The sequence below is a fragment of the Acomys russatus genome, chromosome 21, assembly GCF_903995435.1.
Source record: "Acomys russatus chromosome 21, mAcoRus1.1, whole genome shotgun sequence".
NCBI lineage: Eukaryota > Metazoa > Chordata > Mammalia > Rodentia > Muridae > Acomys > Acomys russatus.
Window position 1 is genome coordinate 35,223,140 of NC_067157.1, and position 25,475 is coordinate 35,248,614.

Genomic DNA, 25,475 nt, shown 5'->3' on the forward strand with positions numbered 1-25,475 from the left:
GCATTGTTTGTTCTGTCCAAAGTGATTTGGATTACACATGATTTGTTGAGTATTTTTTATTTTTGTTACTGTTGCACAGAGGCTGGCCTCAAACTCATAGAGTTCCACCTGCCTCTGCCTCCCAAGTACCAGGATTAAAGGTGCGCAATGCACCAGCCTGTAAACACTTCTATATATGACCTACTGCACTGCAGTGCATTGCTGTAAAGGGAACAGGTCAAGGGAGACTGAATGAAGGGCAAAGCAGATAGGAAACATACCAACACCACGTTGTTCTGAAGTGCCTTCCTTTTCTTGCTGTAAACAGTGTTTTTAGCTTTGAGGACACACTGGTCCCTAATATTTTCTTGTTTAAAAATGCTTTTGGGGGTGTGTACAGAGAGATGGCTTAGCAGTTAAGAGGACTGATTGCTCCTCCAGAGGTCCTGAGTTCAATTCCCAGCACCCACATGGTGGCTCACAACCATCTATAATGCGATCTGACACTCTCTTCTGGCCTGCAGGTGCACATGCAGGCAGAGCACCATATACATAATAATAAATAAATCTTTAAAAAAAATTTAAAAATACTTTCATAGACATAATGTTATTGTGTACTGTGTAAAGATTTAAATGCCAATTTGTGTCCCCCACATCTGGTTGCAATCCTTGTTTTAAGAATCTCCTGTCTCAATTCTGTCTAAACCTCACTCCTCAATTGTCCCTGATAAGCCAATAAAGTAGCTTAACAGCCAATTGCTGAGCAGGAGAGAGAATAGGGCTGGACTTCCTGACAGCCAGAGGAGAAGAGAGAGGAGAGAGACAGGAAATGGGGATTCAGGCATGAACAGAGGTCCATGAGGAAAGAAAGCCATAAAGTGCAAGTATCTCCAGGATTTATGCTGAGAGGAAGCCTAACTAATTTAGAGAGCTAATACAGACTTATTTTGGTCAGTTGTTGTGCCCTAAAGCATGTTAAACAAATATATTAGTCCAGTCTCAATTATTTGGGTGCTAGCCAGCTTAAGAGAGAAAATGACACACAGTTTTAAAAGAAACACTAACTTACTTTAGACCAATACAGGGCCTAGGGGAAATGGTTCAACGGCTAAAAATGCTGGCTACTCTTCTAGAGGACCTGAGTTCAGTTCCCAGCCCTCGCACTAGGTGGCTCACAAGCATCTTTAACTCCAGCTCCATGGAAACAGATGCCCTCCTACTCACATATGACATACTCCCACATGAAGATACACACATACACATAACTAAAACTAGAAACAAACCTTAAAACAAAACAAAGACCTTTAAATTTAGCACAATCCAGGAAATAAGCCACGTCATTTACTGACATGATGATTATGTTTGCATTCCTGAGTGACTTTCACTCTCCCATGGTGTCCAACTTCATTGCCAACTCCCTCTTAAAATCTAGTCTAGTGCAAATACAACTGGCCCAACCCTTCTGAAGTACTTGCTAGTTGCATTAGAGCAAACACCCCATCTCTTTACTCCATCTCTTATCCAAAACCTTTAACTACTTATTGCATTATTGACTCAATTCAAGTGATCTCTGATTCCCAACCTCAGGTCAAGACTACATCGCTTCTGTGTTTTCTCCTGCTATGAGTTTCTCATCATACATATAAACCTAAGTCAGCATTTTCTTGCTGCATGCTCTGTTACTGTATATCTTTCTCTCAAATCCCTCTCTACTTCATTTTATTTTTCAACAAGATCCCTTCTTCATCAAAAATAAGTTCTTCAAGTGTTCCAAAGTAACTCCTTAGGTAAAATAATATATTTTTATATAATACATAATATATATAATATACATATAATAAATAATATATACAAAATATACCTATATAATAAAATACATAACATAAAATACACATTTTATTGTATAGGCCACCTCAAAACCAAAAATGTGTGAAATTTGTCAGAAAAATTACTACAGCTTGATGGTAACACATCAGATATTTCTTGCTATATGTGAGACAAGTACAGAAATGAGAAAACATATAAAAAGTACAAGTAAATACATATATTAATTAGATCAATCTAGTCATTACTCAACACATAGGCACTACAAAATGACATGAACACAAATTTACATTCACCTGTGAACTTGAAAATAAACAAGACAAACAATAACACCAGATGTACCAAGTGAATGGTGACTTCATTTTACAAAGGCAATTGCGTGGAACCAGAACAGCATTTATCTCTTAATGCCTACAAAAGCCACATGTGTTTAATTAATGAAAAAGAGGCCAAGCCTTTGAGAGGGAGTGGGGCTGGAGGCTTGGAAGAGGTTGGGAGGAGAAGAGGGATGGGACAAAGGATGTAATTGGTTTTGGTTAAAAATAAAATTAAAAACCATAAATGTGTTCTATAACTTTTCAGTTAAGAGTGTTCAAATACATTATATTTTTATTCCCTATTGGTATTATCACAAAAATTCACCAAAAAGAACCCAGCATTATAATACTGCTATGAGACCTAGGAGCATCTACTTGGAAAGCAGGTTTTATTCTACCCTTCAAGGAAAGGAACCATAAAGAATGTGTTGACTGAGTCAATCAACAGAAACTAGGACTAAGGCAACCTATTAAACATTAAAGTTTGTGGATGGAGTAGGTAATTAACAAAGACTCCCTTTAGTAAAACCTGACATTTTTAAGCTATAAACTCAACTTGCTTTAGGCAATAAACTCATAAGCAGTGTACATGCAGTGGTACATGCAGACCAATAAGTACTTCAGCGGTTCTAATCACAGTCACAAGGTTATCTAAACAAATAAAATGCTTGTGATAGCCTCAGACATAAGGACTATAATGTGAAAGTTAAGAAAGATTACCTTTCAAGTTTATTGGCAGTTCAATCCAAGTCTCATATTACCAATTAAAATAATTTGTGTATTAGCTACATTAAGGAAGCATTCCCCACCCCCAGTCCCCACCACAAAGCCTTAACAGGAGAAAAAATCATAAAAATAAAAATAATTAGGAAAATACTACAAACCATTAAAACTTGAGTTTCAAACAGTATTCACATTTGGAAAATGCTATGGTTTATGAAAACCGCTCAGTAAAAGCAAGTAACCTATCCAAACTTGCACATTTATACGAGTGAAAAGGGGGCACTGCACTCAGTTATGCCAGGGAACAAAAGATGTCTGTCTACACATACCAGCTCTTCATCTGCCCTTCCAAACCTCCAAAGACAAATGATCCACTGAACTGTAGTGCACACAGCAAAGTGAAAAGCCAAAGCTACTGCTGTTTTAATTAAAAAGCAGTACTTCGCACGAAGACTTACTAGTTTTCAAACCTGATTTACATGGAAGCCTACCTACAGAGAACCACAAATTTTCCTTATAAAAATTAAAAAATAATGGTTTAGAGCAAAACATTTCACACTGGGTCAGGCATCATTTTAAATATTTTATAGCTCATTTAATGTTTGTCAGAGCGCACAAAGACACAGAGTCTTGTGACTATTTCACAGAGAGAAAAGAGAAGCACAGAGAGGCTAAGGAAACCAGTCGCAGGTAAGTGGTGCCGCTGACCACTGCAGTCTGCACATGGGTGCCACTGCTGCTCCTGTGGGGGAGAGTTGCAGGAGCCACTGTTTTTCACAAACACAGGGACTAGAATGGTATTACCAGTAAACAAGCAAGCTCAGGCCAAGCAGTCAGCCCCAGTGATATTTCTGGTCTATATTCTTTACCAGAGGGCAGCAGCGAACACAGACGTGGAAAATGTCCTTTTTTACTATAAAAGGAAAGCTACTCAACTTGGTGTTAGAGCAGCACACTACCAACCGCGCTAAGAGCTCCTTTAAGGTACGGATGATGACCAAGAAGGGATGCTGATTCTAAGGATAACTGCTATGTTATGGCATATAACATAGCCATGTTATAGAATGTATGCTACTCCAAGCTCAATGGCATACTGACTAATCCAACCATCTTAGCATTTCCAAGGCAGGTACTGTTCACTGGAAAATAACTAAGCCTCTAATTTGCTCAAGGACACACAAGGGCAGAACTCACATGGAAGCACACAGGATTCATTATTAAGATCTGATCTAGAGCAAATGTTTTCAAAATGCAAGTTTCATACAAAATTTATGACTACATCAAAAACCACAGTCTGAAAACATTTCATCTTTAAAAATCTGCTTCTGCCAAAGTGTCAGACATAAATGAAATAAAGAAGTTAAATTTGCTGTTAGAATGTATGTGAAAATAATTCAGATCACTTTCTTTTTTTTTCTTTTTTTTGTTTTTGTTTTTGTTTTGTTTTGAGACAAGGTCTCTTTATTATATAATTCTGGCTTTCCTGGAATTCCCTATGTAGACCAGACTGACCTTGAACTCACAGAGATCCGCCTGCCTCTGCCTCCTAAATGTGAGTGTTCAGATTTAAGGCCACCTCATCTGGCAAAACTCTTGTTTGTTTGTTTGTTTGTTTGTTTTGTTTTAATTTTTAAAAATACTTTTATTTTATTACACATGTATAAAACCAACTACATACAGCAGGGAGAACCATGTGACAATCATGAGACTAATGAGTTCTATATATGTTACATTCATAGTGACTTGGCCATCTGCATTCGTCTCATTTGAAGTGTTTTTCTTGTCTTGTTGGGTCTAGATTTCCGAATGAGATATCTATCTTATCTCGACTCTAATAGCTTTATCTTGATCTAAAACGATCTTGTCCCCTAACCAGCTAAACTTGGTTATAGAGCTATATTATCTTGTCTTCGATGCCCCTCAGAGACTTGAGAAGGAATAAAACTTAAATTCCTGAGTGGATCAGCAGTGTGGGTTAGCAGTTTCCAAAATGTACAAATTGACTTAAGGCAGTTTACTGCCTGACCAGTCACCCAATATACTTTATAACACTGGAGCCTCATCTTCAGCTTTCTGGCCTAATATTTCTGCCAGACTTGTTCGTAGGGCAGGAACTATTGAGGACTTGCTTACCCTGACTTGTACAGCCGTCAACTCTGCCTGCATCAGATCACTTTCTAAGCCTTTCCCTAAACATGAACATCAACAGAACAATACCTTTTGTGAAACTCAAGTATGAATACTTGTATTTTTCCAACTGCCTTATCATTTTTTTGCATTGAATATTTTATTGAAAAACTTCCCAGTTCTAATTTTTTACTTTGTTTTTTTTTTTTTTTTAAGATTTTATTTATTTATTATTATGTATACAGAGCTCTGCCTGCATGTACCCCTGCAGGCCAGAGGAGGATATCAGATCACATTATAGATGGTTGTGAGCCACCATGTGGTTGCTGGGAATTGAACTCATGACCTCTGGCAGTCAGTGCTCTTAACCACTGAGCCATCTCTCCAGCCCTAATTTTTTACTTTGTATTAGGATAAATTTTCCTCCACACTACAGTTCAATTCTGTTATGCTTTGGGAAATGGCAATGAATAGCTTGGCTTAACATACTTGTTTTATAAACTTACCCATTAGAAATATAATTAAATCAGAATAAAATATATTACTTGTCCTTACAAAATACATTAAAAACTGGGAAAAAAAATAGTAAGAAACATAATAATGCAACTAATATTAATTCATGATCCTAAAAGAATTACTAATGGTGTGTGTGTGTACAAGGAAGTGCGACAGAACACGTATCTTCAGGGTAGAATCAATCTCAGTCCCTCAATGGATAGAGGTTTGTAGGTACCCTTCTTTGAAGTTTGTGTAATTGCACTGCGAAAATTTTAGGCAAATGGTAGTTCACAGTAGTTTTATTAAAGATCTAATTCTTATTGTTCTTGCCTGCTGTTAGGCTCATAGCATAGCTGATGTGTCAGTCACAGTATGACTACGCTAAACTGCTACTTAGCTTTTGTCAAATGCATATATACAAACATTCAACTCACAATAAGGATAAATGAGCAAAGCCTCAAGAGGTCCCAAAACTCTAACTCCCTTCCAGGGAGATGATGATGATGATAGCAGCAAATGCCTATACAGTGCTAGTCCAAGTACTAGGCACTAGGCCAAGTACTCCTCAAATTCATTTACTTCAAATAACCCTGAGGCAGGTGGCATATTATTCCCAGCATACAGATAAGAAACTGATACACAGAGAAAAGCCCAAAGCACTTTGGTGCTTGTTTAATGAGAAATAAACTGCAAATTCTAGCAAAAGGTTTTATCCAAATGAATAAAAAATGAACAAATAACAAAAAAATAATGTGATGGTGGGAAAAAAAAAAAACCCTATCACTTACGGATCAGAGTGCCAGTGCTTATTAAGGCAATCCCTAAAATAATCGTAAAGATCAGAACGATACAGAGAAAGCTCCGTTATAAGCTCACAGTAGTCTTCTTTGTATAGCTCCAAAGCCTGGCACTGTAACACGTGCAGTATTTCCCACTGACATCTCTCCTTCCACAATTCTGCCACGCCCAATGACCACCTGTGCTCTCATGCACTTAATATCTATGCTCTTCAAATCTAGAAAGGAACTTTCTATCACAATATAAATGAAAAGCAAGTATCAATAAAATAAGAAGAAAATAAAAAGAAAAAAGTCAATGAAACAAAGCCATTATTCAACTTCAGTCAACGTCATTCTCTCCTAAGGGTGCTGGTAGCCATATCAACACTCTCCTGCACCTGAAAGATACGAGCCAAGCCTGCTAGCAGCAAGTTGAATATTCCCCTAATAACGAGATGTGGGAAACAAGAAGGGAAAGAATTGCGACTGTACTTTCTTATCCCTCTGGTTACACATCCCACACTTGGGAAACACCACCTGAGCTGAATCTGCTGCTTCCCTAATGGCTCCAGTACACATCCAGATCTAAAGCACTGTATTCTGGACATCTCAGAGACTAACAAAGAAATAAACCAGTTATTACTGTCAGCAGCACTACAGGAACACCTCAACAGAATCTTCTCTTTAGTACTCACATAAACTTGGAGACAGACAAAAAGACTGTTTTACCTACCGCAAATAATATATAAGCCTCAAAGTTATGGCATGACTGTCATTGTAGGCATCACAGAGTGTACATTCCAAGGGTAACTATTACCATTAGTGGAGCTGGACTCGATCCCAGTTCAAGTTGAACATGTAGCTTCTCAGAAGGTCCAGGTTTCTCAGCAGAAAAGCAAAAATATCTACCTCTAAATTCAAAGTTACAGATATGTCAATTAGCTCAACATCTGCCCTATAGTAAGAACTAAACAGAGGTATATAATATAGGAGGGACACTGTTTCTAAACAAATTTTTAAAAGAGTTAATTAAGGAAAAGGTGAGTGCAAAAGCTGGATGTCTGGTGCTTAGGAAGAACAGACAGGGTACATGGTAGGCAAGGAGAAATAGGAGGCATCTGTTCTTTGACAATAAAGGAGACAAGAAAAGGAACAAAATAGATGTGTAAAGTCAAGCGAATTACATTGGAAGCAAAAAGAAACACTGCAGAAACTAACCACCATACAACACCACTGGCAACTATGACAATTGCAGCTTTGCCACTTGTTAGGTACAAACCTAGTAACACTAGGTTTGAATTCTTTCCAGAATTAAGTCTTAGAGGGAAATGTGATCAAGGAAGTAAAAGATTTCTGTCTCTGGTGGTTCAAAACTGTGTGCAGTAAACAGAAAACCTAACCATAACTTCCCTTCTTTGGGCCATCACACTCTAACTCTCTGAAGGCAGGATTTCTACTGAAAAAGGCTTATCAACAAGTCCAGCTTTGTTCCTGCAGATTTGTATAGAGATTCCGACATGGCCCAAGCTGCACTGGCCTTGACTAGGAACTATGCTATCATGAAGTGACACTGTGGACAACGGCACCTCACCCACCAATTCATTTGTGGCTCCACTTGTACTCAGAAACTCTCTACAAATTATGTTTTACATTGTGTTTAAGGAACAAAAGTACACACTGCAGCATTGAGATACCCAGATTCTGCCACAGCTAATTTTTATAATTGGCAATAAATTTCTAGTTTTGTTTTTCTTAAATTTTCTCAGTCTATTACACTTCAGAAAGAAGTTCTCAAAGGGAGCAGGAGGTATTGCCAAACAGGCAACGCATCAGCAAAGCCAGAGCTCAGAATTCAGGGCTATTTGTTCCTGTTCTCGCTGTCTCCCTCTCCTCATGCCCAGAATGTTGATTGAGGTGGGGAAGAAGCACCACAGTGCTAGGCAGCAGGCCAGCCAAGTGCAACCTCACCACCAGCACTTTCTACTTCCCTACTCAGAGGCCTGCCTTCCTCCCTCATTCTAGTCACAGCTGCGAGTGGACTGCAACATCAGAGCGAAGCAACTGACTAGCCCTAAAAAGCTGTCTGTGCTTGCTAAACATCTACTCTCATTTCTGCTACTTTCATATGATATCATGACATCATGAAAAAAAAAAAAAAAAGGAATTTGAATTTTGTATGTGTGCAAACCTGTAATCCTAGCACTGAAAACACTAATCCACGAGGACTGTGAATTTGAGACCACTTAGGACACCAAAGGAGGGAGGGATAAAAGAGGCATAAGAAAGGCAGGGTAAAAGGAAGGAAGGAATGAGGGATAAGTGAAAAAGCAAGGAAGGGAGAAATGAGGAAGGAAGAGAAGAATGGAAGAAGGAAGAAAGAAAGGAAGGCAGGAGGGAGAGTGGAAAACAAAAAAGAAATCTGAATTTTATCCACAAGTTTCCAGTATCATTAGCTCTGAATACAATGGAGATGCAGTAAGCAATGGGCAAACTCCAAGGGGTACCAAGCTGTACTGGGTAGTTTTATGTCAACTTGACACAAGCTAGAGTCATCTGAGAGGAGGGAGCCTCAGTTAAAAACCAAACCAAACCAAACCAACCAAACAAACAAACAAAAAACCCCTCCATAAGATCAGGCTCTCGGCAAGCCTACAGGGCATTTCTCAACTAGTGATCAGTGTGGGAGGGCACAGCCCACTGTGCGTGGTACCTTCCCTGGGCTGATGGTCCAGTGTTCTATAAGAAAGCAAGCTGAGCAAACCATGTGGAACAAGCCAGTAAGCATCACCCCTCCATGGCCACTGTATCAGCTCCTGCCTCCAGCACTGTGTGTGTTTTTGAGGATGAACTGTTACATGTGGAATTGTGAGTGAAATAAACCTTTTCCTCCCTAAGTTGCTATGGTCATGATGTTTCATTCCATCAATAGAAATCTTAACTAAGACATTAACACACATTAGGTAGAGGAGTAAAAAGCTCCTGAGAATCCATGATGTTCAAATCAGGATCTCCAAAGTCTACCAAAGTGAAGACAAGTCATAAAAAGGATGAGGAACACCCTGGAAGTGGAAGGAGGGTGTTATAAGTGAGAAAATTAGCCTGATGAAAAGCAACTGATTAAAAAAAAAAAAATTACAAGCTATTAAGAAACATACTTGCTGAGTTAAAACACAAAGTCCATGTTAGTAGAAAAATAGGATTGAGCTGGACATGTAAGGAGAGCTGTCAGGAGCATTTTATTATGATTATTTTTTTTTATGAAGGCAAAAAGCCTTCAAGCAGCAATACTGTAGCCCTGAGTGTGTGTGCTTCAAAGCCTGACTAGTCACCTGGTGCATGCCCATAGTAGCACTTCAACAACTGCTCTCAACATCTATCTTATGAGAATTCTGATCTCATTTTAAAAGAATTAATTATATTACAGATCTACACAGAAATACTCATGTAAGCTTAATACTACAATGGGCCATGGCACGTCCATCTGTGTCCCTAGCTCTTGCTAGAGATCAGCCCAGAGCTCTGAGTATCATCCTACCACTGGAGATGCAGCACTGAACTACACCTCTAGCATAGCCACCATGATAAAAAAATTTTTTAAAGTAAACAAACACAAGGAGGATCTTGAGATAACAATATCTTAATGCAATACAAATGTATTCAGTGTGTTCACAATGCCTGGCTCAAGTCATCTTAACAGCTTCTATAGACCAGCCAAGTATACCGGGTCTAGCTGAAAGAACTGCACAATCTGATCTCAACAGCAGAAGAGGCAACCATTCACTGCCATTTGGATTTGTAAGCTGGCAGAAGAGTTTAGTGAGGACCAGCAATTTCCTGATATGGAATGAAGATACTAAAAGTATAGAAATGCAAACAACTACAGATGGAGAGTTATCTGGCTGATGATCATTGAAAAGTTCAAGTAGAAGTCAAATAAGCAGACAAACATAAACATGATATTTTATACGTACGTACTAAATTGTTATCTTGAATGTCTCATCTCATATAATACAATATTTTTTATACCTGACGAGTCAGTGAGCGCACAGTAGCTGCATTTAGCTGAAGAGTGATTCTTGAAGCTAGAATAGCAGGCCGGCCACATCCTGTAGCTGTATGGTGCTCACGCCACAGCACCTAGAGTCAGTCACTAGACACGGCTAGCCTCACTCGGGCTCTAAGAAGCACATGCTTTCGATGATGCTCAAGAACTGGCAGATGCTGAAAGTCTGTGGACAAACTCCCTGCGGCTGAGACAGCCTGGGAGCACTGCTGCTCAGTCTCTTCAGAAAGGACTCTGTAGAATTACTACTCTCCATATATTCACCCTAATCTCAGCACTATGAGGATCGCCACAATTCAAAGCCAGTATAAAGAGAGCTCCATACTATAACATGAGACCATTTCAGAAAAACAAAGTGTACAACTGCACCATTCATGAATTCAACAAGCATCACTAAGCACCTCTTATGCCCCAGTGCATGCACTAGCACTCTACCAGCACTGATGCCAAACGCAGGAAGACATCTCTATTGTGAGTCTGCACCCCTTGGGAACTACCACCTATCTGCTACAGGCTGCTAAGCCGCCCAACTGCTACTGCCATCGTTTCAAGTGTCCACCTAACTTTGTTGCCTAGATGGTACAAATATGGTATCTTACTCTCTCTGTATGTCTAAAATTTACCAGATGTCTCTGAAATAAGCAAACAAACACCGCCCCTCCCCCAAAAAACCAAAACAGCTTCTCCACATCACTTCAGTTTGTTAGTGGCATCACTGTTCTGCCAGTTCTGTGGGCTTACCACCTCAGAATCATCCTTTATCGGGGTCTCTGGTCTTTATTTGGAGACATTTCATTTTGGAAAAACAAGCCCTCAACTTAAGTGTACAATAAGAGGAGGAAAATAAAAAGATTATTGGTAGGATCCAAGCCTGGAACAGCAACACATCCAAGCAAAACATAAGCAACAAAAGGTGTAATGGCGGTCTTAGGAACAATGAACATTTTTTTTCTATTAAAGCCAACATATTGCAAATTCCACGTTTTCTTGCAGAGCAGAACTGAGCAAATGAAACTTATCTGATCACATTCTAAGAACCAAGCCCCATGCTCACTGCTTATATACACTTCCGGCTGGTGTTCATGACCAACCCTTCAAAACTGGGATGAACAGGAAACAGTCTTGGCAGGTTCCGTTATCAGATCAGGGTGAGAAGTCAATAAGCACCAAGTAGAGATTCAAATCTGAAGCTGTCACATTCCAAAGTCTATTCTATTTTGACTAAACCCACTGTTTGTTGACGTGGAAAGTTACAAAGCTGTTTAAATGCTTTCCTCTGGGACAAAACATAGTACTCTAGAATAAACACTCACTCTAGATCAACTGCTAATAATGAAACAGAGCAAGATGCACTCAAAACATCAAGCTGGTGGCCCCCAAGTCACAAATTCAACATCAGAAACCCTCACCAATGCTCTTGGTTTCTAGGGAACAATTTCTGTTAGATTGCATGTGATTCAGCTGGCCTGCCTTCAGGGTCCTAGCAATTGCTTATATCATCACCTGCTGTTGCCAGGTGTGTGCAGGATACAAGGACCCCTGTCATTCAAGCTCTCTCTCTGTTCCAGCGCGTTCTCTCTCCCTCCCTCCCCCTCTCTCTCTAGCACCCCTTTCTCGCCCTCCCTATCCCCTCCTCTCTCTGCCTTTATGGCTCACTCTCTGTTTCTACCCCTCCCTCCTGTAAGGGAGTTACCCCAAGATACTTCCTTATACCAGATCTGTGTTTGGTGTAATTTCTCTGGGGGGACACTTTGGCAGGGGCCTGCCATGGTACCCCCTTGCATCATCGTTAGATATCATAACAATTTTCCATTTCAAGCCTGTAACTGCTATACCTACATCTACTTTTTGTTTAACTCATAGGCAAAAATAAAAAATAAAAAATTAGCAATCACTATGAGATCAGTCTTTACAACTAATTTTTAAACAAAGGCGCATAAAAATTATGATTCCTGGACCCAATATCTGACAACTTATAAAAACTCAAGGAGAATTAAATGGAGATGTCATATCAGGCCATCTAAATAACATTAGAAGCCAGCTGTATACAAAGAGTCATAATAGTGACAGACTGATTTTTTCAGTCTCCAAGTAGTAGAGAAAACTATTGCATTAAGATTATAATTTGTCAGACATATCTATTTCAAATTCGGAATTCATGGGTATTACATTTCAGTAATTTCCCATAAAATTACAATATTCCATATATATCCACATATATCCACACATACATATAGACATATACATACACACACTACACACACACACACACACACACACACACACACAAAGATCTGTGATAGTTTGAATGAGCTGTTCCTACTAAGTCTTGGGCACTTGATACTTGGTCCCCAGTTGGTGGCTGTTTGAGATTGATTAGGAGGTATGGCTTTGCTGGAGGAAGTATGTCACTAGGGATGGGCTTTGAGGTTTCAAAAGAATCATGCCATTTTAAGTTAGTCTTCTCTACTTCCTGTTTGTGATTCAAGACATGAGCTCTCAGCTGCTGCTCCAGCCTCCTGCTACCTCTGTTCCACCACCATGGATTCTAACTCTCTGGAGCCATATGCCCCAAATAATCTCTGTAAGTTACCTTGGTCATGACGTTTATCACATCAATATAAAAGTTAGTAATATACCATTCAAAGTCAAAAGGCAGAAATTGGTCTAGGTCATAATTTCCAGCTCCTTCTAAGTCTAACAAATGATGGGCTTACACTGCATAGAATGGCACAAGCATAAACCTGGGTACTCTAGAGGCCAAGACAGGAAGATCACTTGAGCTTAGAAGGGGAGATTGATATATACATAATATGCTGAACAGTCCCTTACACAGGCCAAAATGAATAAATATTAACCAGAAGTACTTCAGTAGTGATGTGTCAGACATGGCGTCACATGCCTGTTATCCCAGCAGTTGGAAGATGGAGGCAGCAGGACCAGGAATTTAAGGTGATCCTCAGCTACATAATGTATTTGAGGGCAACCTAAGCTACATGAGCAAAAATTAGCAAATGAGCATAGTCAGTTCTGTGACTCTTCATGTGACAAGCTACATATAAGTCTATCTTCAGTCCAGGACAGTCAAGGCTAAACAGAGAAACCCTATCTCAAAATACAAAACAAAACAAAATAGTCTATATTCAGAACCTAAATCCCTCACCAAATGCCAGCTTACATTAAATTAGCTTGTAGCTTGATTTAAAAAAAAAAATCATATATGCAGTAAAGTCCTCCATATATGACACTTCCAAATGATAAAGAGTTGTGAAACACAATCTTTACACCTTAAAATCCAACCACAATACAACTTACTGAGTTTAAAGAAAACTTACAGTGCTGTATCACGGTAAACCAAGCTTAGAACTTTTCTTATTCCAAAGATGATTCCTTTCAGGGAGCCTTTTCTGGCCTAGTATTATGAAACCTAATGCTTAGCTCTATGGATCTTTTCCACAGACATTTTTTCTATAGATATTTTTCAAATATTTCATATAATGCAATACAGTAGGTACTCATTTGTGACTGGCTTCTCTCATTTAGTATATTTCTAACATCTTTATTGCAACATATACCAGAAATTTGTTTCTTTTGTTGGCAGAATATTATTTCACTTTATGGACATACCATATTTTATTTGCCAGTTACTAACTGAATTGGTACTAAAGAATTCTTTGAACATTTTCTAATTTCTTATGGGTAGATGCATAAGAGTAGAGCTGCTTATTCCTAGGTAAATTTATGTTCAACTTTTAAAGAAATGGCCAGTGTTTTCCAAAACAGCTACATGCCAATTACATTCCCAAGAGCAATGTGAAACTATTCTGTTCTCTCCACAATACCAACTATTAGCAGTGTGTAGTTATGGCCTTTCTATCATTGTGATTTAATATACAGTTCTCTAATTATCAATGACATATACTAGGTGAAAGACTTTATCATGTTTATAATATGCAAATACCTTTTCCAAGTCAGTATCCTCTGGACTTTCTTAAATATCCTCTACAAAATCATGTTAAGAACATTTTGGGTAAAATCCAACTTAGAAGGTTTTTTCTTTCTTTCTTTCAAGGTTCATATGCTCCTGGTGTTATATCTAAGAACTTAAAGCTAACCCAAAATCAGAAATTTCTCTCCTATGGGATCATCTAGAAGTTTCATGGATTTAGATATTACAGTTAAATACATAATCTATTTTGAAATAATTTTGTATATTATATAATTTATAAACAAAATACTTAAGAATACTTTACCCTAAGTATATAGGTATGTAACTGTTTTAGAACCATCTGCTGATAGTTTTCCAATTAACTATCCTGGCACATTCCTCCTAAGTATAAAGGCTTATTTCTGAATTCTCAATTCTGATCACTCATCTACGTGTGCTTAACCTTCGGCCAATCATTCTGGCCTGGTTAGCATAGCTGTGTAGTCATATTTTAGAATGGAAGGGTCACGTCTCCAATTCTGTTCCTGTATCTTTTTATAAGTCTTTGGGACTTGCTTAACAGTTTCAACAAACTACAGGGATTAAAACAAAACAAAACAAAACAAAACAAAACAAAAAACAACAAAAAAAAAAACCCTGGTATTAATATACAGCCTTCCAACCTAGACACATACTCTGTTTATTTAAATCTTTAGCTTTTGTGTAATATCTTATAGTTCATCTCTAAAACTTTAGATCTTTTTGATGCTACTGCAAATATATTTCCTACTATTCTATGCTGATTTCCTGTCACAGGCTGTTAATCTTGCCTCTGATTACATGAGAAAGCAGGAGCCACTGGCTGTAACATTTCTCCACTAAATCTATGTCCCTTCCTACTTATTTATCTTCCTGTGTTAAAATTGAAGAAATTTATCCCTTTCCTTCCAGAGGAGTGTGTGGTCAGGATCCAGACTACTCCTGCTTTCTGGAGGCTATATTGTCTTCCTTCTTTTCCTCAGCAGTCCTACCAGCTGACATTACGCAGTCAGAGAAGACTGCCTTTACAATCTCATTCTTCCCCACTTCAACTCAGCTGTCGTGCCCTGGGTCTACTCACTCTCCTGGGCAAAGTACCTTTTTAAAAGCTCTCTAGGTGTCCTATCTCTAGTCTCTTGACTTCTATTTTTTCCTCAGATCATTCAAATCTGTCATCTATCAAAAGCAGTCCAAGAAACAGGGCTATCAAAGTTACCAATGACATCTAGGTTTCTAAAGCAATCCAATGGCGTCATTTCTACTCACATTTCTCAGCCTCTCAGCCAAACTCAATGCAGTTGGCTCTCACCTCCTTGAAACACTTGCATCTTTGGCATCTACAGCATGATGCACCTCTACCTCCCTCCGACCATTCTGGTTGGCCTTAGCCTCCATCCTAAGGCCTTCTACTTCCCAACTTAGAAATGTTCAGGTGTCCTTGAGTTTCAATTTAAACATTTTTTCTTCTTTATAGTTTTTTCTTCCATATTTTCCTTCATTACTGTTTTCAATTTGCCAACAACTATAAATCTTCAACTCTTCCCTCAGAGATGAAATATCTCCTCAAGGTTTGTAGATTTTCTATGGTAAAGTTCATAACTCACACACAGACTTCCATAATTTAAAATGAACAAAGGAGAATTTTTAAATTCATCATTACTCCTTTGCCAAAATAGCACCCCTGAACCCACTCCTCTCCCAATCATCCATTAATGGGAACTCCAACAATATTCTTATGCTCTCAAGTTCCATATCCAGTTCAATACTGTGGCTTCCTTGCTGCCACCCCAGACAGGGTTTCTCTGTGTAGCCTTGACTGTCCTGGACTCGTTTTGTAGACCAGGGTGGCCTCGAACTCACAGCAATCCGCCTGACTCTGCTTCCCAAGTGCTGGAATTAAAGGCATGTGCCACCACCACCTGGCCATGACTTCCTATTTTTAACTAAACAATCTCAATTACAGTCACAATCTCAATTACATCCACTCCTCTCCACCTGGCTGCATCTCTCTAAGCCACTGCTGTTTTCCACATGGACCACTACTGCATATCCACTGACCAATCTGCTCACCTTCCCCGGTATTCTCTTTATTTAAAAGTTATGAGTGGTCTTTAAAAACAGAATTCAGATGTTACTGCTTTGAATAAAAATGTATAGATTCCCATTAAAACCCCAAGTCCCCACAGTAAGTGCCTGTCCCTTTCTCCTCTTTTGTCCATTAATGCCCCAGCTTCTCATCTTAAGCACATAATCTCTTCACAGCTTCTGACCCTCACACACTTCTCTCGATATCCTGCCTCATGCACCCTCATCCCTATCCCTTTCTGCCCATACTCCTGAGATGTCTTGTCATTTCACTCTCACTGCCTTTTGACCAATGGCCCTCCAGTACTATACACAGCTCTTTCCAGCATTACCACAGATACAACTCATGATGGCAGAGAAAATAGCTCATCTTTCATCACTACATATATGTCCTAGAGGTAGACAGTGACCACAAGGAAATACTATATAAAATTGACTTGACAAAGTCTCATCAGCATTTCACAGCATAATATTTTGTTAACCTAGGAAGCAACATGAGCCTTACCAGGCTAGGACAGGCTGGCACCATTAAATTAAATACAAATTGTTGCTTAACTATGTTTTCTAAGCAGATGTCCAGTGTGTCCACCAGAATCCCAAAGGACTCAACAACTTAAAAAATACACACACTAACAAAATCTGACTTTGTTCTTTAACAAAATAGACTTCAAATTAAATATCTAATTCTTGAAAGAAAAGAGATACACACTTAAAAAAAAACATCCAAGTCTTGTAATTTACCAGTCTTAAAGAAATATGGTAGGTAATTAACTTCCATCAGACAAATTTCTTCTATAGAAGTAAGCAGGGAGGGCCTGAATGAAGATCAATCTATCACAGTGTCCTGGTTACTTTTCCATTGCTTTGACAGCATTTAATTGGGCTGCTTCAGAGGGTTAGTATGCATGCCAGTAGAACAAAGGCAGGGCAGCCAGAGCAACTGAGAGTTCACACCGTGACTCACAAGTAGGAGGCAGAGACAGACACACTGGGAACAAGGTGAGTCTTTTGAAGCCTCAAAGCTCATTTCCAGTGAGACATCTTCAAAAAGGCCATATGTCCTATCCTTCCCAAAGGGTTACACCAATTGGGAACCAAATATTGAGACACACAGGGGCCATTCTCATTCAAGCCATCACACAGAGGAAAGGCTGCAGAAAATGAACACTGAGAAAGAATAAAGTCTAGAAGCGAGTTTTTATTCCTCACTTTAAGCGCTCACTATTAGTAACCACAGTATTCCAGGCTTAGGTTTTCCTCTTTAAAATCCCTCACAGAATGTAAAGAAATCAACTTCAGTGCTGGAACAGTGGAGCAGTACACACACCACTTTCCTAAGGATGTGGCTGGGCAGAGTAGCCACCATGGGAAAAGACAATTATTTGAATCAGAAATCCAGAAAACTCATCCAGCCACTTCATGAGTGGTGATCCAGGCAAAGTCACTGTCAAGGTCACAGAACTGGCTGAGGGCAGCCTGTGTAGTGTTCCTTGTTCTTTTCAGCGCTGTCACAATGCTGACAGTGAGTTCCCAGAACACTAAAACTCTGGACAAGAAGGAAGGTAAGGTGCCAACCAACATGATATGAGTTCCAAAAGGAAACATGACACTGTATAAAGATGTCAGCTGTGGCGTCTTTTATAAGCAATGCCTGCAAAATGTCTAATTAACTCCAGTGTGTATTTTTATTCTTTACAGGTAGCTTGGTGATTTAGAAATTACAACAAACAAACAAACAAACAAACAAACTTGAGAGTAACAAGCTGACATTTTATTAAGTTTCTAATAACTTATGCATAAATAGGTTATAGTTCTAATATCCAATACATAAATAAGGTGTAGTTTATTAAGTTTCTAATAGCCACTGCATAAATAAGTTACAGCTCTACTTCAGACATTTCACTAGTGAACAGATTTTGTAACTAACTCAAGCAAGTTTCAAGAGAAAAGCTGGTTTACATTTCATTGTTGTTGTTTTCTCCCATTAAACTTATACAGCTTTTTAAAAATTTTATATATCTTATGTAAATATTCTACCAGCTATTGCTCAACACATGTGATCTAAAGCTTTTCAGCTTCGTTAAAAGGGCACAATGCTGGCAAACTTCACTAAAAGGACGGTTAGTACTCAAAGCTTTTATCACGCAATCACACATTCAAAGTCTGTGTAAGTTTTGACATTTCCAAGAAAAAGAAGTTTTTGGTTTTTTTTAACTGAAAGCTAAGAAGACATACTGATTAATGTGGTAAATATACACTTTTCCTATTCTTTAAAAAAGAAATTGCTTCTGGAAAAGTTTATTTTAAAGTTTTAACACTGAAAATCTTTAGCAGATTGCAAAACTGATAATTAAATCCTGTAGGTCAGATCTTCCATTCCTGCTCTGGGACAAAATGTCACAAGCTATTTAGCTCTTCCACCTGGCCTGCTGACGCTGTCTTCAACAACAAACCCTTTACCCCTGAAGAGGTTTTACTCTGCTATTCCAAGCTAGCCTTGGCTACATAGGGAGACCCTGACTCAAGAAACAAACATTTGGGTGCTGGAGAGATGGCTCAGTGGTTAAGAGCCCTGGTTGTTTTTCAGAGGACCTGGGGTCAATTCTCACAATAATCTCTAATTCCAGTTCCGGGAATCTGTCACACTCACATAACCTCAATGGGCACCAGGCATGCTCTTGGTGCACAGACACATATGCTGACAAAACACTTTGTTCATATATATAAATATATATATTTTAAAGTAACAAATACTGACAAGTGTAAAGATATACCTTAATATGTCTGACAGTCATCTGAGTGGCTTCATGCAGCAACTGATGAAAACAAATACAGAAACCCCCAGTCAAACATTAAGTGGAGCTTGGGGAATCTTGTGGAAGGGTTGAAAGAGTCAGAGCGGTCAAGAATACCCCAAGAAAACCTACAAAATCAACTAACCTGGGCGCATAGGAGCTCACAGAGACTGAACCATCAACCAGAGAGCATGCATGGGACAGATCTAGGCCCCTACACATATGTAACAGATGTGCAGCTTGGTCCTCCTGTGGGACCTCTAATAGCAGGAGCAAGGGCTGTCTCTGACTCTGTGCCTGCCTTTGGATCCCTTTCCCTAACTGGATGGCCTTGTCTAGCCTCAATAAAAGAAGATGTGTCCACTCCTACTACAACTTGATATGCCAAGGCAGATTGATATCTATGGGAGGATATCCCCTTCTCTGAGGAGAGAGGAAGGTACAAGGGAGGGGAGGGCAGAGTGGAGGACTGGGAAGCTCTAATCAGACGTAAAGTGAATAAATAAAGTAACTAATGAAAAAAGATGTCTGACAGTGTAATAATATAAAACTGTCTGTCTGTACCCAGGAAAGCAACCACAAGATTCTACCTTTCTGTGAAATGACAGTTTCAAGACATCATTATAAACTAAACTCTTCATTATGCAAAAGAGAAAGTCTACGTATAACTCAAAAGCAATCTGAAATCCTTACTCTGCCTTAAGAAGTACATGCAAACAAAGTCTGATTAGTTTAACTGCACTCTTCGCCTAGTCCCACAACCACACCAACAGTGACGAACCAGCTTTGGGGTGCCAAGGGACAATGAGAAAGGAAGGACATTCACTATCCGTAAACGAGTTATTGGCCTCTTTACCTATCAAGTTCCTAGTTAATAAAGATGATACCCACTTCACAGGGCTGTGCAGGGATCAAATGAGTTCCTGCAAGAAAATGATTTGCCTGGTAAAAGGAGTCCACGGGGCACTCAATAAATGGCAGTTCCTTCCTCTGTCAGCTCTAGGCCCTCTGTTCTTTGTTCCCTACCCTCATTTCTCCAGATGACTCAGCCCTCTCTCGTGACTCTTATTAACAAATGTTGGAAAATACTGGATCAACCGAGGTTCTAATACATATATAAAACACTGCCTGTTCCTTGCCCCCAATATAGGTGAGAAAGAGACCCCCAACATATGAACAGAACCAACATTCATCACAAATAAAATGCCTGTTTCTACTCGCTGAAGGTTAGCATCACCCCAGAATGCCTGCAGTGACTCCTACCATTCCTCTTTACAATGCAAAGTCCTCTTACTGCGCCTTTTCTAATTGGAGCGATGTCAAAAAGCGAGGAGTCCTTGCCAACGTCTCTCTCACCCAAATTATGCCAGATAGTCCAGACATCGTTTGGAATAATTTCAGAATAACACAACTCTAGCCTCATTTCTTGTCAAATGCAAGAGTCCAGGTCAGGTCTCAAATCTCAGCAATATTGACATTTTCAGCCAGATAGTTCTTGTTATAAGGCTGTCCCATGAGCTTGGGCTATTAAATAATATGTCTGGCCTCTACCCCCTACACCAGTAAAACCATCCCCTCCCCCATTTTATAACAACCCAGAGTATCTTTAGACATTGACAAATGGAATGAGAATATAAAACCATTCCCTCATATCATCTCTCTCTCCGTGGTTCTCCTCCCCCCCCCCCCCCCCCCCCGTTTTTAAGTATTTTATTACTTTAAAAATATTTTACAGTGAGTTGTGAGGCATATGCCCTAACTAGTCTTGGGAGGTCAAAGGACAGTAGATGGGAGTCAGTTTTCCCCCCCTTCCACCATGTGGATCCAGGGATCAAACTCAGGTCTTCAGGCTTGGCCGCGAATGCCATGACCCATGGAACCATGTCCCCAGGGCCATGGCCCCATGCTTTTGAATGCTACTGGTCCAGTTCCTCACCATTTCTTATCTTTGATACAAAATGAGCCCCCAAGATAACCAGACTTCAGTTGCTTTCCTCTGCTGTATTATGGACAAATGCCTCCCAGAACCCTGCTTTTATGGATCATTTCTTTCAAATACCCTTTATAGTTAGTTCAAAGCTCCCCATCCAGCCTTGATCATCTGGACTCAATTCTTATTCCACAAGGCACTTCACATGGTAAAGTAGTGAGCATACCCAGTTGCCCTTCCGAAACACACATCACCCTTACTTCTCCATTCTACTACTGTCACTTTGCTTTGGACGTCTATTCCCCAGAACCCACGCCAGAAATCTGTCAGAGCCTCCTTTCCCTACTCTCTCTACCACCCAAAGCCAAAAATTTCCAATGTCTCTCCACTGCCTACTGAAATATGTATGAAATCTCTAGCCTTTGGTTTTTAGTAATATGACCTCTTTCTAGCTGTTTCATTATCTGCAAACATAGCTTAGGTAAAATCTTAGTATCTACTGGTCCTTGAAAAGGCTTAGCCATGGTCCACCTTTGGTCATAGTTTTTCCCGTGCCTGGAAGGCCATTTTCCCCTCCTCATATCAGCCTAAGAGTCCGTGTGAATTGTGCCCTGTTTATATTCCTTTTGCTTTGTGAACACAATGCAGCTCTCTCAGGTATACTTTTCTTCACACGTGAATGGTTCTGTAATTTACAACGTTCTCCAGAGCAGCTTGTGCTTCTTTGGAGTCTCTGCCCAACAAAGGACACAGAACTCTTGTCATTATATTTGAGTTACCCCAAATGTTTCACACTAGAAAGCAATGGAGAGCTGTCTTCAGAAACTCTCAAACTCCCTTCAGAGAAGCTAAGGCCACATCCCCTTCTGTCTCACATTTCTATGTCTTGGGCCAAATTTTAAGTAAACCACCTTCAAGATTCCAGGTTGTATTCAGTACAGGTTGGGTATCCCTTATCAGCAATACTTGAGTCTAAAGTGTTTTGAGCCTCAATTTTTTTTTCCCCATCCAGATTTTGGAATGTTTGTGTGTACACCATGAGATATCTTGGGGATGGGATCCAAGTTTAAAGAGGTCTCATATACACCATAGTCACACAATTTGACAATAAATTAAAAAGTGATAATTCTAAGCACAAAAGTTCCATGGTATGGAAAGTTCCACTTGTGTCCTGATCAGGGACACTCCACTTGAACGTGTTACTGTGAAGTCTTGCTTCAGGGAATTCCTACAGCTTCCAACTTGTAACTGAATCCCAAATATTTAAGCTATTTAAGCTCTCTATGCACAAAGACAATAGAAATGTATTTTCAAATACTAATACAATTGAGAAAAACATAAAAATAAGTTGGATTTAACTGAACATATCTCAGCTTTAGGTTAATGAATGCTAACTTGTATGCCCTAAACAATACATTTAAATATTCTAAGTCTTGTACACTATTAAAATGACAAAAAGCCAGTTTCTATCAATTCCATATCCCAAAGACATAAAACAAAATAGGATATGGGAGGCTTCTCCTTAATTTTAAGTCCTTGAAGGTACGTTTTATTTCCACAATAAATGAGCATGCTTTGACCAGACCTTGTAAGTTCTGTACCGAATCCATAAAACACTAGCCCCACAGTACCACCATTTAACCCACCAGCAAACTACAAGCTCTGTTTTGTGTGAACTCAAGCTAAAACTGGTTTCCACATTGTAAAGGGGCCATAAAAACAAAAACAATGAATACCCAACAGAATCTACGCAGCTGCTAAAGCCTCAAAGAGTCAAGATGTGGCTCTTTTCAGTAGCATGGATCTGAGGCTTACTTAACCCTCAGACACTCACCTTTCTCCACCATACCCCCAGGCTTTAAAAAGACAATATAAAACAAAAGCAGAGAGAACCCGTCCCCCAAACCCCAGGTAGCCCCTGGGGAATGTCTACATCACAAGTGTATGTAGAAAATTTACTATAGGGCTTTGTTAGAAGAAAACTGACTGACTTTCACTCTAAGATGGGCCTACAAAAATTCAAGGCTGAAGAGGCAAAGTGCTGGCCCACCGTCATAATACTTCTATTTAAAAGGGATTCCTGACTTCGAACCCCTACCAAGACTTAGCCGATGAACAGGATATTCTCCACCTGTGAGTGGAGAGTGAGATCTGACTCTCACACGAACTCTGGTGCCCCTTTTCTGACCACTTCCCCTGGACTGGGAGGCCTGGCGGCACTCAGAGGAAGGATAGTAAGTTACCAAGAAGAGACTTGATATTCTAAGAGCATATATGGGGGGAGGAGGTCTCCCTCAATCACAGACATAGGGGAGGGGAGAAGGGGGAAAGTGGGAGGGAGGGAGGAATAGGAGGATACAAGGGAAGGGCTAACCATTGAGATGTAATATAAATAAATTAATTAAAAAAATGGAAAAAAAAAAAAAAAGGGATTCCTGGTCCAGCCCACACCGGTAATCGCAGCACTAGAGCAGTTGAGGAGCCGCAGGACCTTGAGTTTAAGGTAAGAAGCTGTCTCAAAACAGTAAAATAAAAGAAAACCTCTGGCCCAACAGTCCACCTCCACCACATTTTATCCACTTCCATCTCCATGTGCCTGGATATTCGAGGAACTGGCTTGGATCAATATTAGGATATAAACTTAAAACGGTTCCTGACATGCAGTTTAAACAGGCTCTTACTAGCAGCTATGAATCATTAAGCAGTAGCGTTAGTGCTCATCAAAATATTAGACAGAACTTCTACAAAGCCTCCTGTAAAAACAGACGACAAAGAAGGTTTAAACTAACCACGCTACAGAGCAGAGCTACAGATTGAGGTAAATATACACATTCTGATTCCAGCTGTTCAATATACCCCAAACCAAATCCACAAGAGCCACCAACTATTACCGAATGCCCGCTAAAAGATATTGACCACAGTGTATTGACCACCCGGCCTACAAGTTCTTTTCACATCTACACGCAAAATATTAGCTAGAGTTCGAATTTCTTAGTCTCCCTAAATAAAAAGCAAAACAACCTGCTTCTTGGATACCTTAAATCTAACAAAACTCACTTTATCGGGGTCTGTTTCTGCTCACTCAAAAATTCAAATGGCATTTTTGCCTGCCTATACTCATAACTTTACTATTATCGTGCAGGATCCGAAGAGCTACGTGCATATAGGAAAACATACCAGAAGCTAGGATTCACACACATTTACAACCCCAGAGCCTTCCTGCTAAGTTGCTCTTCCAGTGCAAACGCTGACCTAGGGGATGCAGGCTCAGGCTCCGTAGACACCCCCCCAGCCCCCACCCCAAGAGGGCGACCCCTCCCCCTCCAGGAGTTCCCCCCCACCCCCGCTCACCCGCACCTGCGGCCTCTGCCCGCCGCGGCGGAGCCCCTCGGGGGTTTGGAACCTGCCCTTCTGGAAACGTCGCCCACTCCCGCTCCCGCTGCCCGAGGCCCCCCGCGACCGGGGACACGGTGGTACCTGGAGGACCACGTCGTTGGGCAGCTGCGCGGCCCTGAACAGCTCCAGCACCCGCCCGTTGACCACCACCTTCTTGGTGCTCTCGATGTCGCAGTAGGAGAAGAGATCCGAGTAGTATTTCTGCTCGGCGTCGCTCAGCGTCAAGCCTTCCATCTTCGCCTCGGCCCGGCGGCCGCCCCGCCCCGCATGCACCACCCGGGCGCCGGCCCCGCGGACCCGGGGCGGCCGGCGGGCACTGCGCTCAGCACGGCCTCCCCGCGGAGCCACAAGCTCGCGTGGCCCGGGGCAGCCGGCGGCGCTCGGTTCTGTGCGCGCGGCCGCAGGCTCGGCGTGGGTAAGGAGGCGGCGGCGGCAGCGGCGGCCACGGGGCTCGTTCGGCCGCGTCCCTCGGGCTTCCCGCCTCGGCTTCCCCTTCCGCCCACGCCCCACCCCCTTCCCCACCCCACCAGCGAAGTTGTGGGGCTTCGAAAGTCTAAAGTTTCGGGGGCTCGGGGCTGCGCGTGGCCGCCGCTCCGCCTCCCTCGGCCGCCATTGACTGCGCCCCGGCCCGGCACTGACAGCGGCGGCCGCGCTCCAGACCCGGATGTGAGGCCGGGAGGAGAGAGCGCGAGAGGGAGAGGGAGAGAGAGGGAGAGAGAGAGAGAGAGAGAGAAACACCCACCGGGCTGGCTCGGCCGCTCCCGGGAGAGCGGGCCGCAGCGCCCCCTGCTGGCCGGAGCCCCGCGGCGCCGGCGAGTGGCCCTGGGCGCCCTCCGCGAGGACCCCAGCCAAGGGACACCCAGGACCACCCTGGCTCACCTCCGATCAGGCTGCAGGCTCCTATGTAGTAGCTTTTGGCCGCCAGCATTTGCTACCCGTTTGTACCTGCTGAGGGGGCATGCATCGCTTTAAGGGCTGTCCACTGGATCTGG

The 25,475-nt window shown here is 41.0% G+C and overlaps 1 protein-coding gene across 4 annotated transcripts in view; it reads right to left on the reverse strand.

Annotated features, from left to right (window-relative positions):
• Nucleotides 1–24,787, reverse strand: part of Reps1 (RALBP1 associated Eps domain containing 1) — a 67,894-nt gene extending 43,107 nt beyond the window's left edge. For all 4 annotated transcript variants that reach the window (XM_051164587.1, XM_051164586.1, XM_051164585.1 and 1 more), the window contains exon 1: nt 24,565–24,787. In XM_051164587.1, coding sequence (XP_051020544.1) covers nt 24,565–24,717 — 153 coding nt within the window. In that variant the 5' untranslated portion in view covers nt 24,718–24,787. The remainder of the gene's footprint in view (nt 1–24,564) is intronic.
• Between the last annotated feature and the right edge of the window lie 688 nt (nt 24,788–25,475).